Source organism: Camelina sativa, chromosome 20 (assembly GCF_030686135.1).
Source record: "Camelina sativa cultivar CO46 ecotype springtype chromosome 20, ASM3068613v1".
NCBI classification, from domain to species: domain Eukaryota; kingdom Viridiplantae; phylum Streptophyta; class Magnoliopsida; order Brassicales; family Brassicaceae; genus Camelina; species Camelina sativa.
The window spans coordinates 36,320,014-36,335,466 of NC_141899.1; the positions used below are offsets into that span (position 1 = coordinate 36,320,014).

The 15,453-nt window shown below is 32.4% G+C and overlaps 3 protein-coding genes across 3 annotated transcripts; all 3 read right to left on the reverse strand.

Annotated features, from left to right (window-relative positions):
* Nucleotides 1-3,893: 3,893 nt before the first annotated feature.
* On the reverse strand, nt 3,894-4,936 carry LOC109131329 (inhibitor of trypsin and hageman factor-like). The gene is made up of 2 exons (XM_019242171.2): nt 4,800-4,936; nt 3,894-4,246 (listed from the first exon to the last, which is right to left on the reverse strand). Exons 1-2 carry the CDS (start codon nt 4,879-4,881, stop codon nt 4,038-4,040), a joined length of 291 nt encoding a protein of 96 aa, XP_019097716.1. The 5' UTR covers nt 4,882-4,936; the 3' UTR covers nt 3,894-4,037.
* Nucleotides 4,937-8,849: 3,913 nt separating this feature from the next.
* On the reverse strand, nt 8,850-9,227 carry LOC147919960 (uncharacterized). The gene is made up of 2 exons (XM_087504184.1): nt 9,006-9,227; nt 8,850-8,930 (listed from the first exon to the last, which is right to left on the reverse strand). The coding sequence occupies exons 1-2, from the start codon at nt 9,225-9,227 to the stop codon at nt 8,850-8,852; spliced, it is 303 nt and encodes a 100-aa protein (XP_087360310.1).
* A 2,142-nt stretch (nt 9,228-11,369) lies between these two features.
* On the reverse strand, nt 11,370-13,077 carry LOC147919961 (uncharacterized). Its single transcript, XM_087504185.1, has 5 exons — nt 13,041-13,077; nt 12,772-12,951; nt 12,621-12,683; nt 11,753-12,523; nt 11,370-11,638 (listed from the first exon to the last, which is right to left on the reverse strand). The coding sequence occupies exons 1-5, from the start codon at nt 13,075-13,077 to the stop codon at nt 11,370-11,372; spliced, it is 1,320 nt and encodes a 439-aa protein (XP_087360311.1).
* Nucleotides 13,078-15,453: the final 2,376 nt, after the last annotated feature.

The following is a 15,453-nucleotide window of genomic DNA, read 5'->3' on the forward strand; positions in this document are numbered from 1 at the left end:
GAATCGTTCAAATTAGTTCCATAGTAATCAGGTTATGAGAATTTTGTGTGGATATATTCTTATATGACAAAATACGGGACGAGAATTTTGGGAACAAGAATTCAAACAGAATATATACGGACATACTCATATGAATTACGAGAAATGAGATTTTTTCGAGTCAAAAAAAAAACTAAACGTTGCAATAAGACATATTAGACGGGTTTTGATCGCTTGACAATTATATTTTTTTAAAAATAATACAAAAATAACTCCACACGTACGTGCGGGTCCGAACCTAGTAACTACTTAAAGTGACAACAAAAGAAAAGTAAGAGTAAAAGAGAAATAATCGATTCAAAAAGAATATATCTTCCACCAATTTTTGTTTCTACTCCAAATCAAATACAAAGATCAAAATTGTCCAAAAAAATAAGCCACATATGCAAAACACACCCAAAAGTACACATTCCATCTAAAGTAGGTGTAAGGGCATCTCCAATCCACCTCTATATATGCTTTTTAACTCTATTTTAGAGTAAAATCTACTCCAACCCATCTCTATTTCTACCTCTATAATAGAGATCTCTATTTTTTTCTTCTATATATAGAGGAACTCTATTTTTTCCTCTATTATAGAGTTGAACTTTTTTATTTATGAAATGGTCCTTGAACTTTTAATACTTCTATATTTATGATCAAAATAAATAAAATATATATTTAAATAGTTTAATCATAATTTAATGAAGTGGAGGTTAAAAAAATCTACTATGTTTTATTATTTTATATGATGCAATGTATTTATTTTAATAAATGTGATCTTTAAATAATATTTATAAATGTTAAAACTTTACATAGTATCATAATTTTATGAAAGTTTCACAAATACTAAAATAAATGGGTTAGTTTGCAATTTTTATAAGTAAAAGGTGTATTAATAGTAAAATTTAAAAAAAGAATCTCTACAGAATATTCGTTTTAGAGGAAAAAAAAAAGGTTTCATTGGAGCAAAAGTCACCTCTATTATAGAGTTCCTCTAATTTAGAGGTAAAAATAGTGAAAACTATTGGAGATGGTCTAAGTGTAAGAACTTTGACCCAAAGTGGGTGTAAGTGCAATTAACCCAAAATATTTTGACATCATATAGTATCAAAATTAATTACATACAAGCATAATAATAGCATATACCTAATCAACCATTCTGAAATATTTAAATTAAATAACTTTCAATATTTTTTTCTACTAACTCACACAAAACCCTCAAAAATTTCTTAAAGCATTATAAATACTTTGTTAACGCTCCAACTAGCCATTACGGTAAAAAACACAAAAAGGAAAAAAAGAACATATTTTGTCATTGATGTCATTTCTCAAGTTTTGCTTATGAGGTGAAACCGTGATATATATGTCATTCTTTTTTTTTTTTTTTTTTTTTTTGTCAACAAAAGATTAGCTCAGATGAGCCAATGCGGAGGGAAATTGTTTACATACAGAACATTATGCGGAGATGTGCGCGCACAGCGTGCCAAGAAATCCGCTTTTACATTTGCAGTCCTAGGAATAAAAGATAAGGAAAAAGAAGAAAATTCCTCCCTGTCCATCGTGATGTCCTCAAGATAAGTGGAGAACGCCGGCCAGTCTTTTGGCGAAGACACCATCTTCACCAAGTCAGCGCAGTCTGAGTAAAACGCCACGTCATGGTAATCATGTCCGATCATGCAGCGCATTTCCCAAATGAAAGCCTCGACTTCAGCGTGTAGGGGGGAGAGACTCCTTCGAAAGTTAGTAGCTCCCATACTTGGCATCGGATCCTGCGGCTTGGTACAAACCCAGCCAGCTCCTGCAAAATATGTCATTCTTGATATATATGTCATTCTTCGTTTGATAAATCATGTGGCAGTTTTTTTTCTTTTAATTTCAATCTTGACTCTAGAGCATTAACTATAATTGCTTTTGTGGGTTTTAAGGTATTTGCATTTGTTGTGTGAACTTTTGTATCTTTATATACTCAAGTATTGGAAGCTTTTGTAATCTTCGGTGTGAGTCCAAACTGATCCATCAACTGATTTGTGAATCGCAGGTGGATTATTTACTTGGAGACAAAACAACCCGTTAAAGTCATACATAGTTGATTACTATTTAGGATCTACTAACATGGAGACAATCATGCATTTGGAATAGAGAACCGACAAATATTTGTTATATTTTGTGTTTATAGAAATTGTATAAAGGTTTTTCTTCTTTATAAATTAAATATATTCTATTATAGTTTAATAATGTTACGGACATATAGATATATTAAAAATACAAAAACTTTTTTTTATTTAAAATCTAAATATATTTACAAATACAGATGTAATTTTTAATATAGTTATTTTAGCAAATTTGATTTTAATCATAGTTCATTGTATTTTTTGAGAGTACACTTATTTATTGTTCTTTTAAAGTCAACCCATATAATTTTATTAACAAGTACTGTTAATTATTGTAAAAACACTAAAATATATATATAACAGTGTAACATTGATTACAAAACAAAGAAATTTACTATGGAATAAATTTTTCAAATACAACAACATATATATAATATTGTAATATTTATATTAACTAACTAAAAAACATGATTATATTAGTATACTAACCTATTTAAATAGTTTATGAAAACGAATAGTCCCGTGGTGTACCACGAAGTAAATCCTTATAATTTGTTAATAATAGATTAATATGAAACAAATATTGGGCTGGTTTTAATTAAGTAATTAGAAAAAAATTACTGCAACAATTAAGGTTTTTAAAAATTATTAAACAGTTAGAGTAAACAAACATATATATATATATATATATTTTTATATCGCTTTTTTCTGTTAGTCTCTTTGCCTCTTTTTCTGACAGAACTCAGTAAACAAAGTTTTCTTTCGACGTGTCTCTCACTAATCCAATTCTCTATATTAAAGTAAAATTATTCAAGTTTTCAACTTTTTAATACTATTTATTCTGTTTTCCTAAATAATTTCATCCAAATTATTTTTACATTTGTAAGAAATTGTTGTTGCTTGGAGAAAATTGGTTAGAAAGTTGATTTTGAAAATTTAGTTAACAAATTTCTGGAAAAAAAAAGAAAGAAAAATATTTAAAACTAATTTTTTGTTGGTTTGTTTAGTTATATTGTTTTTATTTTCGTTCAACAACAATGGTGTTTAATTTTGCACACAACTTTTTGTATTGAATTGGAGCATTTTTTTTGAAGTGGCATATCATATATTTTCGTCTTGACACGGCTCTGATTCCAAACAGCGAAATGCAGACATTCGCGTGATTGCCTCAGCTTTCATATTATTCGTATTGTCATTGCCACGAAAAAAAATCATATCCTAAGAGAGTCATCACACCTCATATCAGTGGTAGCATAGTTTCTAACTTTCTAATAATAACAAAAAAAAAAGTTGGAGAAAGAAACTTTTCAGAAGAAAAAAAAACCTATAAAAGTAACCATTTAAAACATGTTAATATATCTTTCAACTCAAGAAATTTTTGTAAGCTTTCCATTTGATTAAAATAACCATAATATATCTTTCATTGTATATATCTTTACTATTAACTGAAAAGCCACTTTATAAAATATGACATTGTTTTGTAAGAAATTAATCAAATCACATCACATTACTATTAGTTTTAAGACCATTTATCTGGAGGTCTGGACAAGATTTTCTATTAAAAAAAAAATCTTATACGGAAATCTAATTTAACAAATTATTTATGCTAGATAAGAGGCATATTCAATATATTTTATTTTATTAAGAGTAAAAGTATATGCATTTATTTTTTAAAAATTAACAATATGGTTTCAACATAACATTTAAATTGTTGAAGATCTTATAGCGTATAGAATATATATAACCCTTAATGAGACAAGATTTTATAAATATTAGCTCTTAATTAAATTTCATTTTATTATTCATGAGAACAGCTGAAGGAAGTATAACATACTTCAAAAATTATTGAAGCTCAAGATGAAAAACTTGAGTTATGAAAAGAACAACAACAAAATAGTAGTAGACTCATCCAACGATTGGACGGTTTAGGACAGGACCATTGGGACAATCGTCGGCTGGAACATAGAGAACGACACGGTTGCAACAATTGATGGATGGTAGATAAACACCTTCAGGGTATATGAAAGCTGTCACACGTGGATTGTCATTTTCTATCGTTGCCTTTGCTTGAAGTCCACTCACTCCTTTTAGCTCTGGCCACTCCACTTTCAATCCTACACACATGCACACCAACTACAAATGTTTAGTCGTTGGTATTAATATTATACATGGTTAATGGTTTTCAAGTTTTCAAAAAAAAACAAATGTTTGGTCAATTAGGGTTTTTTTAATTAGGTTTCGGATTGAAAATTTTTAACTTTTTTTTTTTGAATAGTCCACCGTAGTTTCGATCAAAACAAGTTAATTGATGTCGGTTTTTGTGGAATCCAATCCAAAGGAAAAAGTAGAATTGTAAATTAATTTAGAAAAAGTAACAAGGATGTACTTAATCAAATCTATTTTTTTCAAATATAAATCGGAACATTATTGAAACTCATGAATTACACTCGGTTTCATCTTTAGTTCTTCTTTTTTTCTCTCTTTTTTCTGAAATGACTCATCAATTGAAACACGATTTAGTATGGTTGACAGCTTGACATACAAACTTGGTATTCAATTGAAAAAAGAAAAATAGCAAAATCAAACTCGAGTTAATTTGAACACGATTCACAACTCAATCCACGTTATGATATGTAGAAAACTAAAAACGTAATAGATGAACATTACCTGGGAATTGAGATTGGCATCCACTGCCTGAGCAGTTACATAACTCACACCTAGGACCAAGGATCGGACAACTGTTTGACATTGTGTGTGTTTCTCTTTCGTCAGATGTTACTTAACAAGAAGATTGATAATCTTTCAAATGGTATTATATATCTCCATGTTACGTATTGATCAACATATATATATATAGCAAATATATGTTGCCTTGTGAGCCTAATCATTACAAAACTATACGTTGTGCGATAAGGAAAGCTTTATTTGAGTATATCTTAAGTCTAAAGTTACAAATATTGTTTTGATTATTTTTAGACAAAATTCAAAATTGACGTTTTATAATAAATGTTTTTTATGGAGTAGTCAAACTTTAATTTTCATATATTGAAATCGTATATTTCTTTTTTTTTGTCAACAAACAAACGCTTTATATAATTAATTCATCATACGAGAAAAGGCCAAAATATATTTATATTTACCGTTAGTCTCTGGTATTAAATATTTTCTTTCATTAATGGATAACAAAGTGATCTTCATAAAACATAAAAACAGTATACAAATTTAATATTGAGCTGAGAAGGCTCTTTGACTAATCCCTAACCACTTTATTACGTAGTAGGTTATCGAGAGATTCAAGAGGATTTCATGACCGGAATGAAAAAACTGTAATATATAAATTTTTATAAATGGAAACGACAATTCATAAGTTAAGGTCAAAGCTAAAGATAGTCTCAACATAAAATGTATTTTAAAGTTTGATAGCTTAAACAACAATAGACTAATAATTATCAATAAGCAACTCATTTTCTAACATACGTAAATATAACATCAACGTTTTAGTAGTATTTATGAAAACTATACTCCTTCTGTTTCATAATATAAAATGTTTTAGACAAGTATTTTTGTTTTACAATACAAAATGTTTTCAAGTTTTTATGCAACTTTTAGAATATTTTCAGGTTTTATATTCTGCAGTCTTTGTTTAGAATTAGTTAAATTTTTAAAAAGTTATCATTTCTTTATCTGCATGTTTAGGCTAAAACATCCAATATCTTGAAACAGAGGGAGTATAATTTTACTATGATCATCAATACTAGCAAACATTCTTTGAAAACACTTCAATCTTTTTTGAAAAATCTTATATATTTTTATGCAAACTATTTTTTGTTGAATCTTTACGCATCGCTATATACAAAAAATCAGGATGCTACTAGGGGTGTCAATCGGGCTGGTCCGGCCCGAAACCCGTAAAGCTCGCATATGTTTGAGCCCGGCCCGGCCCGGTCCGAAATATTTCCGAGCCTATATTTCAAAGTCCGAGCCGGGCCTTAACAGGGCTACAGGGCTTTTCGAGCTTTTCCGGACTTATGTTAAAGATCGAAAATTTAAACTTATAAGCCTTAAAGAGCAGTGTTTAAAGATGCATTATAAAACAAATCAATCAAAATTTTAATAACTTATCTATATTTATTACAACCAACTTAATTTACAAGAAAAAGTTTAAAACTAAATAAAATTTTAATACTTTAACCAAATAAACAATATATAATTCATATAAAATATCGAGAGAAAATTTTAAAAATATTAAATAAGGTTATTAGGAAAATATGAAAACTATGATTAGAGTTTAAAACTTTATTTACAATAAATCATTAATCAAATATTGCAATCAAACAAAAACGTTAACACAAAAGTACAAATATATTTGTTAAAGGGCTTTTCGGACTGGCCCGAGACTAGTCGGGCTAAGCCTAAAATACTATAGCCCAAACAGGCTGAGCCCGAAAGGCTTGATTTTTTCTGGACATATATATTTAAGCTCGAGCCCTATGTTTTTTAAGGCTGGGCCGGGCTGGCCCGCGAGCTTTGGCCCATATTGACATGCCTAGATGCTACTGATATATATGTTTTTCTATATAATACAAAGTTTCTATTTTTTCGTATTTTCTCAAGAATACACAAAACAAGTTGTAATTATAATTTAAAGTGTAGTGTTGTGCCGGATGTAGAGAACATGATTGGAATTTGTGCCATCATGCTCCTTCAAACAAGTTATAGACGTCAAAACGTATGGTTGGCCTTACATCTTGTTGGTGTTTCAATTACTTGGCATAAATTAGTTTGGGTTAAGGATGGTGTGCCAAAACAGCAGGTGTGGCTTGTGTGAGACAATGGAGGAGACAAGAGATCATTTATTCTTCTCTTGTCCACGCTGCTAGCGTTTGGAAGGACTTAGCCTTACCTCTTCTCACCATCCACTTTTCAACAGAGTGGAATCAATTGATTGTGCTTCTAACATATCACTCAATCCCCAGCCTGCATCTATTTCTGTTCTGGTATGTTTTCCAATCCACCTTATATCATATATGGCGGAGAGAAATGGCAGGCGACATGCTGAGCCCCAGTCTCCGCCAGCTTTACTTATTAAACACTTTGACAAGAATGTTCGAAACCGGCTGAGCTCTATCCTGGACATGGGGGACCAACGCTATGCCAGTGGCTTACAGTTGTGGTTTTCCACTCGACACCCTTCTTAACAATTTTTTCGATTTTTTTCATTCATTTTCTAAATTTCTAACATTCTTTCAATTTTTTTTCAAATACACAGAAGCATTCGTTGTACAAAAGGTTTTTTTTTTTGTTTGAATAAAATTTTAAATTCAAGAAAAGAAAAAGCATGCATTTATATGAAGGAGGTGGTTTGAAACAGATTGCACACAAGGGATCGATTGAGAAGTCGGGATCACTTGTTCTTCGAATGTGGTTTCAGTTTTGAGGTTTGAAGATTCTTCACTTCCAGAGCTAGGTTGTCTCCTCCTAGTCAATTTATGTTTTCACTTTTGTGGTTGATCTCAGCTTCCACAAACAAGAACGTATATTTGATCATCAAACTCATCTATCAAACCTCCATTATTTCATTTGGAATAAAAGAAACCTTCGGATTCACTTTGTTAACTAATACTAGATCTCCTACTTTTAAAAAGATATCCAAATGATTATTAGAGCTTTTCTTGGTCCTCTTGCGAGGGCTCAACACTCTGTGCAGCCTGAAATATCCATGTTGGGCTACCTGATTTAGCTTGTTTCAGAACATGTGAGTTTTCTTTACACTCCAAGGCTCCCTTTAGCCATTTGTAGGTGGTATCCTTCTTAGTTTTTTGTTATAGCATGTATAAGTTATATTTGCTGTTTTTTGTTGTTTTTGGGTTTGCGACCGGCTTCGGTTTTTAAGCCTTCTAAGAATAAAAAAATTTATATATAATAGAAACTTCTAAAAAATAGTTGTAGATTTGTACTATGTAATAATATAAATTTTGGATTATTGTGACAATCAAAAATATCATTAAACTTGGTTTAAGACTACAATATATATGATATGTTGAAAAATAACCATGCAATTCAACAATATGATGTTTTAATGTACTCATACATAAAAAAAAAAATTGTTAATCGTGCGTTCTCATAATTTTGATATGCAAATTTCTTGCCTTTTGTTCATCTTTTTAACTGATTTAAAATTATTTTCATTTATGTGTTCGCTTTAGTTTTTTACTTAACCGATTTTACCATTACCATTATGATTATTTTATTTTTTATAGATTTATTATAAAAATATTACATCAATCTCTTACAAAAATTTACTTAACCAATCTTACTATCATCATTATGATTATACTTTTATAGATTTTTTATTTAACTCTTGAAATATTAATATAAATGAAACAATCGATGTTGCAAGAACAACCAAAAATTGGAAACATAACAAAAATAAGAGCTTAACCCAAAAGACAGAGCCCTCTACACTCTTTTATAGATTTATTATTTAAAAAAATTACATCAGTTTCTTACAAAAATTTACTTAACCAATCTTACCATCGTCATTATGATTATGTTAATTTTTATAGATTTATTATTTAAAAAAATTACATCAGTCTCTTACAAAAATATGAAATTGTACAGTTAATAAATGAATTAGAAAAATAGGTATGCTAGTTTGTTTGTCAATTGTCACTTTTTTTTTTTTTTGGCTCAACAACAACTTGTCCATTCACCAATTCATGTTACACTTGGTTTATCCACCATTAGAAAATGCTTGATCCATAATGGCTCTACAGAGTATAACTTAGGATCATAATCCTAAAAGGAAAGAGACTCATTTGCTACCCTATCAGCCACACCATTACAAATTCTTGGAGAATATATAAGTTTTACCTCTAAGAATCTTGGAAGCAATTCTTTGATCTCTTGAAGTGTAGGAGCATAAGTTGGCCAACTTTCTTCATTGTTCAACATGTTAACCACCGTCAAAGAGTCAGACTCGAAAATGATTCGATCATAATTTAATCTAGACATCATTGATATATCCATCCTCATTGCTTCTAGTTCCACTTCTATGACTGACTTTGCCCTTCTAACCGCTTGTGCTCCCAGCATTTCCAAGGAATAATCTTGTCTAGGCCATCAGTCTGGGGATGTTGTTTCGCTATGTTTAGGACATGATACATATTTGCATAGAAGGAATCAACCCAATTTCCACCTGGAGGAGCAGGGATAGGAGAGAGGGCCCAAACCTGTCGGGCATAAGTACATTGAAAGAGAAGATGGTTAATGGATTCTTCCTTATTGGGGCATCGAGAACAGCCATCCTCCTTAGCCAGATGCCTATACGACAGGTTTCTTTGCAACCAAGATGCAGTTAGTCAGACATTTCCATAGGAAATGCTGAATTTTGGGGCTCGCTTCTGTTTTCCACACTTGGTGAATCAAAGGATGCAGACTTGGTTGAGTAACCTCCTGAGGACGATTTCGAGTTTGTATGATTTGGGTAAAAACCCAATACCCAGATTTCACCGAATAATGTCATGTTCGAGTGTAGTCCCAAGTGTAGCCATCAGCTTTATGCCTACCTCCTAGTCGAAGGTCCTCCATCAAACTTCTATCCTCTTCCGAAAAAACTAAGTTCATAATATCTCTCCTCCACTCTTTTTTTGACTCTAGTAATAGATCACTCACTTTAGAAAGTGAGGATACCACATCATAAAAGTGTGAGGGAAGCTGATTGACTCTCATGACACCTCGAGCTGGTTTGGAATGTAGCCACTGATCACGCCAAATATCAACTGTTTTTCACCATCCCCAATGACCATTCTTGCCCCCTGCTTGATTAATTCTTGAGCTTCATGAATGCTCCGCCAAGCAAATGAGGGTCGGTATCCTAATTTCGCCTGGAGTGGATTGGACTTGCGGAAATATCTACTCTTGAAGATCCTCGCCATTAAGGTGTGTGGTTGTGTTAACATCCTCCAGAGTTGTTTGCCTAGCAAAGCAATATTGAAAGCTTCAATATCCTTAAAGCCTAATCCACCCTCTTGCTTCGGTTTACTTAGTTGGTCCCACGACTTCCAGTGCATTCCTTTAGAATCCTGACTATTTTTCCACCAGAAATCAGCCATGATCGATGTCATCTGTTGGCAGATTGTCTTTGGAAGTTTAAAACAAGCCATCGTGTGGGTTGGTAGAGCCATGGCTACCGCCTTGAGGAGGATCTCTTTCCCTCCAGGGGATAGGAAGTTGTGATGTCATCCTGATACTTTTTGGCTGAGCCTCTCCTTGAGGTAATTCAGACTGTGAACTTTTGAGCTTCCAAAAGCCTCAGGCAATCCTAAATAGAAACCATCCCCTCCTTCCTCAAAAATCCCAGTCAAGTTCTTAATGGTCACTCTACGATCCATGGGAATTTGTTTCCCAAAATATAAGCTTGACTTTTGATAGTTGATCCTCTGACCTGAGGCAATGCTATATTCCTCCAAAATGCTGATCAAGTGTTGTATCTCCTCATCTTTTTCTTGGCAGTAGAATATGCTGTCGTCAGTAAACAAAAGATGGGACACTGGTGGAGCTCCTCTAGCAACCTTCAAGCCTGTAATCTTGCCTTCATGCTCTGCTTGCTTTAGCATTCTCACCAACATTTCAGAGCACAAAACGAAGAGGTAAGGAGATAATGGATCACCTTGTCTTATGCCTCTCGTTAGGATAATTTCACCAAAAGGAGTGCCATTGATCAGAACTTGGTACTGAACCGACCCTACACAGCTCATGATTAAGCCTATCCAATGATCTGAGAAGCCCAGCAGCTTCAATGAGTCTTGTAAGAATGCCCATTCGACCCTGTCAAACGCCTTAGAGATATCCGTCTTCATGGCAAGGAACTCCTCTGAGCACTTGTTGTTCGAGTTGAGTGCGTGGATAAGCTCATGGGCGACAAGAATATTGTCTGAGATGAGTCGATCTTGGATAAATGCTGCTTGAGTGTCCGACACCACCACTGGCAATACTTTCTTAAGACGGTTGGCCATGACCTATGCGATGATTTTGTAAATGACATTGCTTAGACTTATCGGCCTATAATCAGCCAACTTCACCGACTTATGTCTCTTTGGGATCAGACATATATTGGTTTTATTCATTTCTTTCTCCATCATGCCTGTCCTAAAGAAATCCTGAACCATAGATGTGAGCTGTTCACCCAATACATCCCAATGTTGTTGGTTAAAAGTGCCCTGTCATTCCATCAGGTCATGGGCACTTACTAGGGTTGATCTGGAAGACTGCTCTTCTTACTTCCTCAATAGAGACTGGCTTCAAAAGTTGGTCATTCTGAGCCTGTGAAATTTGGTTGCCTGAGCCTATTTTATCTCCAATTTTGTGGCCAACATCCTCCAAGGTGAAGAGGAGTTTGAAGTAGTTCTCCGCAACTCTCCCAAGATCCTTATCATTGTACCATTCATGTCCTTCCTCATCGATCAGTTTTTGGATTCTATTCTGAGCCCGTCTGTTCTTTGTCGCTGCATGAAAGAACTTGGTGTTCTTATCCCCATTATTGAGCCATGTCAATCTACTTTTATCCTTCCATAACTGTTCCTCCTTGTGGTATTCCAAATTCAGCTCATTCTTTCAACTGAGAATCTCATCCCTTCTTAATGGATTTTGCCGAGTAGCTAGATCAATGCGATTATAGAGGTCTTGAATTCTCTTAGTAGAGTTTGGTTGATTATCTCTTTTCCAGCGTGAAATACACCTTCGACACTCTGCTATTTTCTCCATCATTAGTCTCGCAATTGTACTCGCCATGTCCTTCCAGAAATTTGCTAATAGATCATTGAAACCCTCCCTCGAACACCATCTATGATCATATTTAAACCCAGCTCTTTTCTTCCATTGTTCCCCCATCAAACATGTGATCAAAGGGCTGTGATCTGAGCTAGCTTTCTGGAGATAAACCGCCTGAGCTTGAGGGAACAATTCCATCCAGAGTTGATTGGCAACTGTTCTATCCAACCTACACTGCACCAGCTCATCGTTCCTATTGCCAAACCAAGAATATTGATATCCGGAGTGTTTAATCTCCCACATACCACAAGCCGACAGCATCCTTCTGAAATCTTCACAAGAAGCATCCTTCCTGAGTGGCCCTCCTAACTTCTCTGAAGGATCAACCAGTTCGTTAAAATCCCCCGTCAATATCCATGGCCCTCTACGACTTGTTCCAATCCGGTAAAGTCTCTCCCAAAGATCTCCTCTTTCACTTTGGACCGGTTCTCCATAAATACAAGTCAGATGGAAATCTTTACCTTGCCATGAGACTAGAGTGTCTATCATTCTTTTGTCTGACTGTTGAACTTTGACTGAGATTGTATCCTTCCACATCAAAACCAGACCTCCACTTTTCCCTATCGGCTCAACCGTATGCAAATCAGAATAGCCAAAGTGATTAACAACGTTCTCTAAGTATCCTCTCTAGTTTTTGGTCTCACAGAGGAATATTACCTCGGGAAAGTACCGACCTCGTATTTCCCTTAGGTGTCGAACTGTAGGGGTATTCCCCACCCCCTGACAGTTCCAGCTCAATATCCTCATATGGACTTCGAAAGGTTGGAATTAACCATCAACCCTTCTTTCAATGTTGCTCCAAGCTTACCAACTGGAGTCTTTGCTGCTATAGAAGCAGAATGATTCACAAAGTGAGCTGCTCCCTGAGCAGAATAATCATAGACTGGAGTGCCTTTCATTGGACTAGAACTAGAGGCATGAGACCCCAATCTTTCGAAAACCGACAATGGAAGTAGCTTTGAGACCGTGGGAGAATCACCTGCATTGCCTAATCTCTCGAAGACAGTCAATTGTCACTTTGTCACCTGGAAGTAAAGGTTGACGGGCATCGTCCCAAAAAATCGACGATGATTTAACAAGAATAGAAATCCGCAAAAAGATCTCCAGCATTCATTGTCTTATTATATTTTTCTTTTACGTTAAAGTAAATTTTTTCTCTGACGTTAATTATTTTTCTTAAAAAACACATAAACCCATGATGATTTTCATTTTGTTGCCTTTTTTTCTTTGCACTAATAGATGATTTTTTAAATGATACTTCTTCCCTTTCAATATATAAAATATTTTAACTAAAAATATGTAGACTAAAAATGTTTTATTTTAAAAGGTTTAATTAATTATAAACAAGACTCGTAAAAATTTAATTTAAACGTTGTATAAAAACTTGAATTTTATACTTTAAAAAAAAAAAATTCTAAAATCCTATATTATATAACGGAAGCATATCCACTACTACTAGTCACAAAAGCTATATAATAAAATTACAGGAAAATCACATTCTAAACCTTCAAAGTGTTATAGAGTATCACTTTAAACCTTGAAATTTTTTCACTAACACTATAAACCTTTAAAATGATTTCACTAACACTTTAAACCTTAAAATTAACATTCCTGTTTGCACCGCCATAAAAGATGACGAAACAGTAATATCCGTCAATGTGAAATAGTGTTGGTTTGATTTAAATACTTGTTTAATTAATTTAATTTAATTATTTATTACGATTGATACAAAAAAAATTAAAAATATATCAAAGCAAAAAAATGAAGAATCAGAGGTAAGATTAAAATATTTGAAAAATGTAAAATTGAAGACGATAACATATTTAGAAGTTTATTGGTTTCCGATAAGAAGTCAATCGATTTGATTCAGAATCCAGTGAGATGCATTTATTAAAAGGATTAATAATGTGAAGAGTAACGTCGTAAATTTTTTGTCTATAATGAGGATGAACAAAAAATTATTTTTTATCTTTATATTTATTTATAAAAACTAAAACTGATTAACATTTAAATCAAACCAACATATTTTAACTATTTCACGTTGACGGATATTATTATTCCGTTATTTTAATGACGGTACCAAAATGAAAGTTGGTTTTAAGGTTTAAAGTGTTAGTAAAATCATTTTAAAGGTTTAAAGTGTTAGTAAAATTATTTTAAAGGTTTATAGTGTTAATAAAATTCTCTCGAGGTTTAAAGTGCTATCCAGTGATACTTTAAAGGTTTAAAACCTGATTTTTCCATAAAAATACTGATTGAAAAATAGAAAGAAAAAAAAAGATTACGAATTTAGGATAAATATTGAAAACTACTGCGTTTCTTTTGTTGACATAAATTTTTTGATAGATCGTAATTCTCTACTATACATTATATTTCTTATTTCATACAACTTCACAAAATAAAAATTCAAACCTCATTTTTTGTAGAATAAATGTAAAGTCGTTTTTGTAACCAAAAGAGAATGGTATTTTCAATTTTTAATAGAATTCTTTTTACTTAGAATATTTCCATGCTAATCATTCGCTACCTTAGTTAAAATCCGTTAAGATAGCTGAATTAAAAACATTGTTGTTTAGTTTAACAAACAAGGGACTACAAATTTTGAGAAATAATAATAACCTGTTGCAACTATATTGAAACTTATGTTGACAAGAATTAATTATGCATAATCATAAATTATGCATAATCATTTTTTGTCAGTAAAATACAATAAATGAATTTGAATATAAATGGTACACATAAATAACACAAAATATAGATAAGTATACATGTTCTGGTCCAACACATATTCTGATTATATAAATATAAACATCATGTGATATTATTATTCAAATAAATGTAACAAAGTCGTGATGACTCAAAAGTCAAAACCCATATGCTTTCTGTATCATTCATTCCTGGCTATATTATTAAAACGCGTTTTTGAGTCTTTTAGTGAAAAACAAACAATTTGAAATTGCAAATTGTGGGTAATAGAGATCTTCCGGGCCACTTCCTTATCCCATTTTCCTAGTCCCACGGCACGGACCCTACTCTCACTCTTACATCATTAGTAAATGAAGTTTCCAAAATTCATTTCCTTTTTATTAGTTAGATATACTAGTACATCAAAATTCATACTACGAACTATAATAGACCTATCACCTAGACATTATTCTATATGAGATATTTTTCTTCTTTTATTGCAGTAGTCTGCTAAAGTGATTATAATAAATACGAATATACCTATAAACATATAGGATCTAAATGGTACCATCAAAAATTATTCAGCAAAATTTAAACAATTTATTTTTATTTTTATTTTTATCATAAATTTGTCATCAAACAATTCATTATATCACCTACATATGAAACTGTTTATGACGTCTATCAAATGCTTTTACTAATAAACGAAATGAGAGTATTTATGATTCGAAATTTACTCTCTCTTTTAATTGGCTATGACATTATCATTATATATTTTTGATATAATCCTATTACACATAATGAT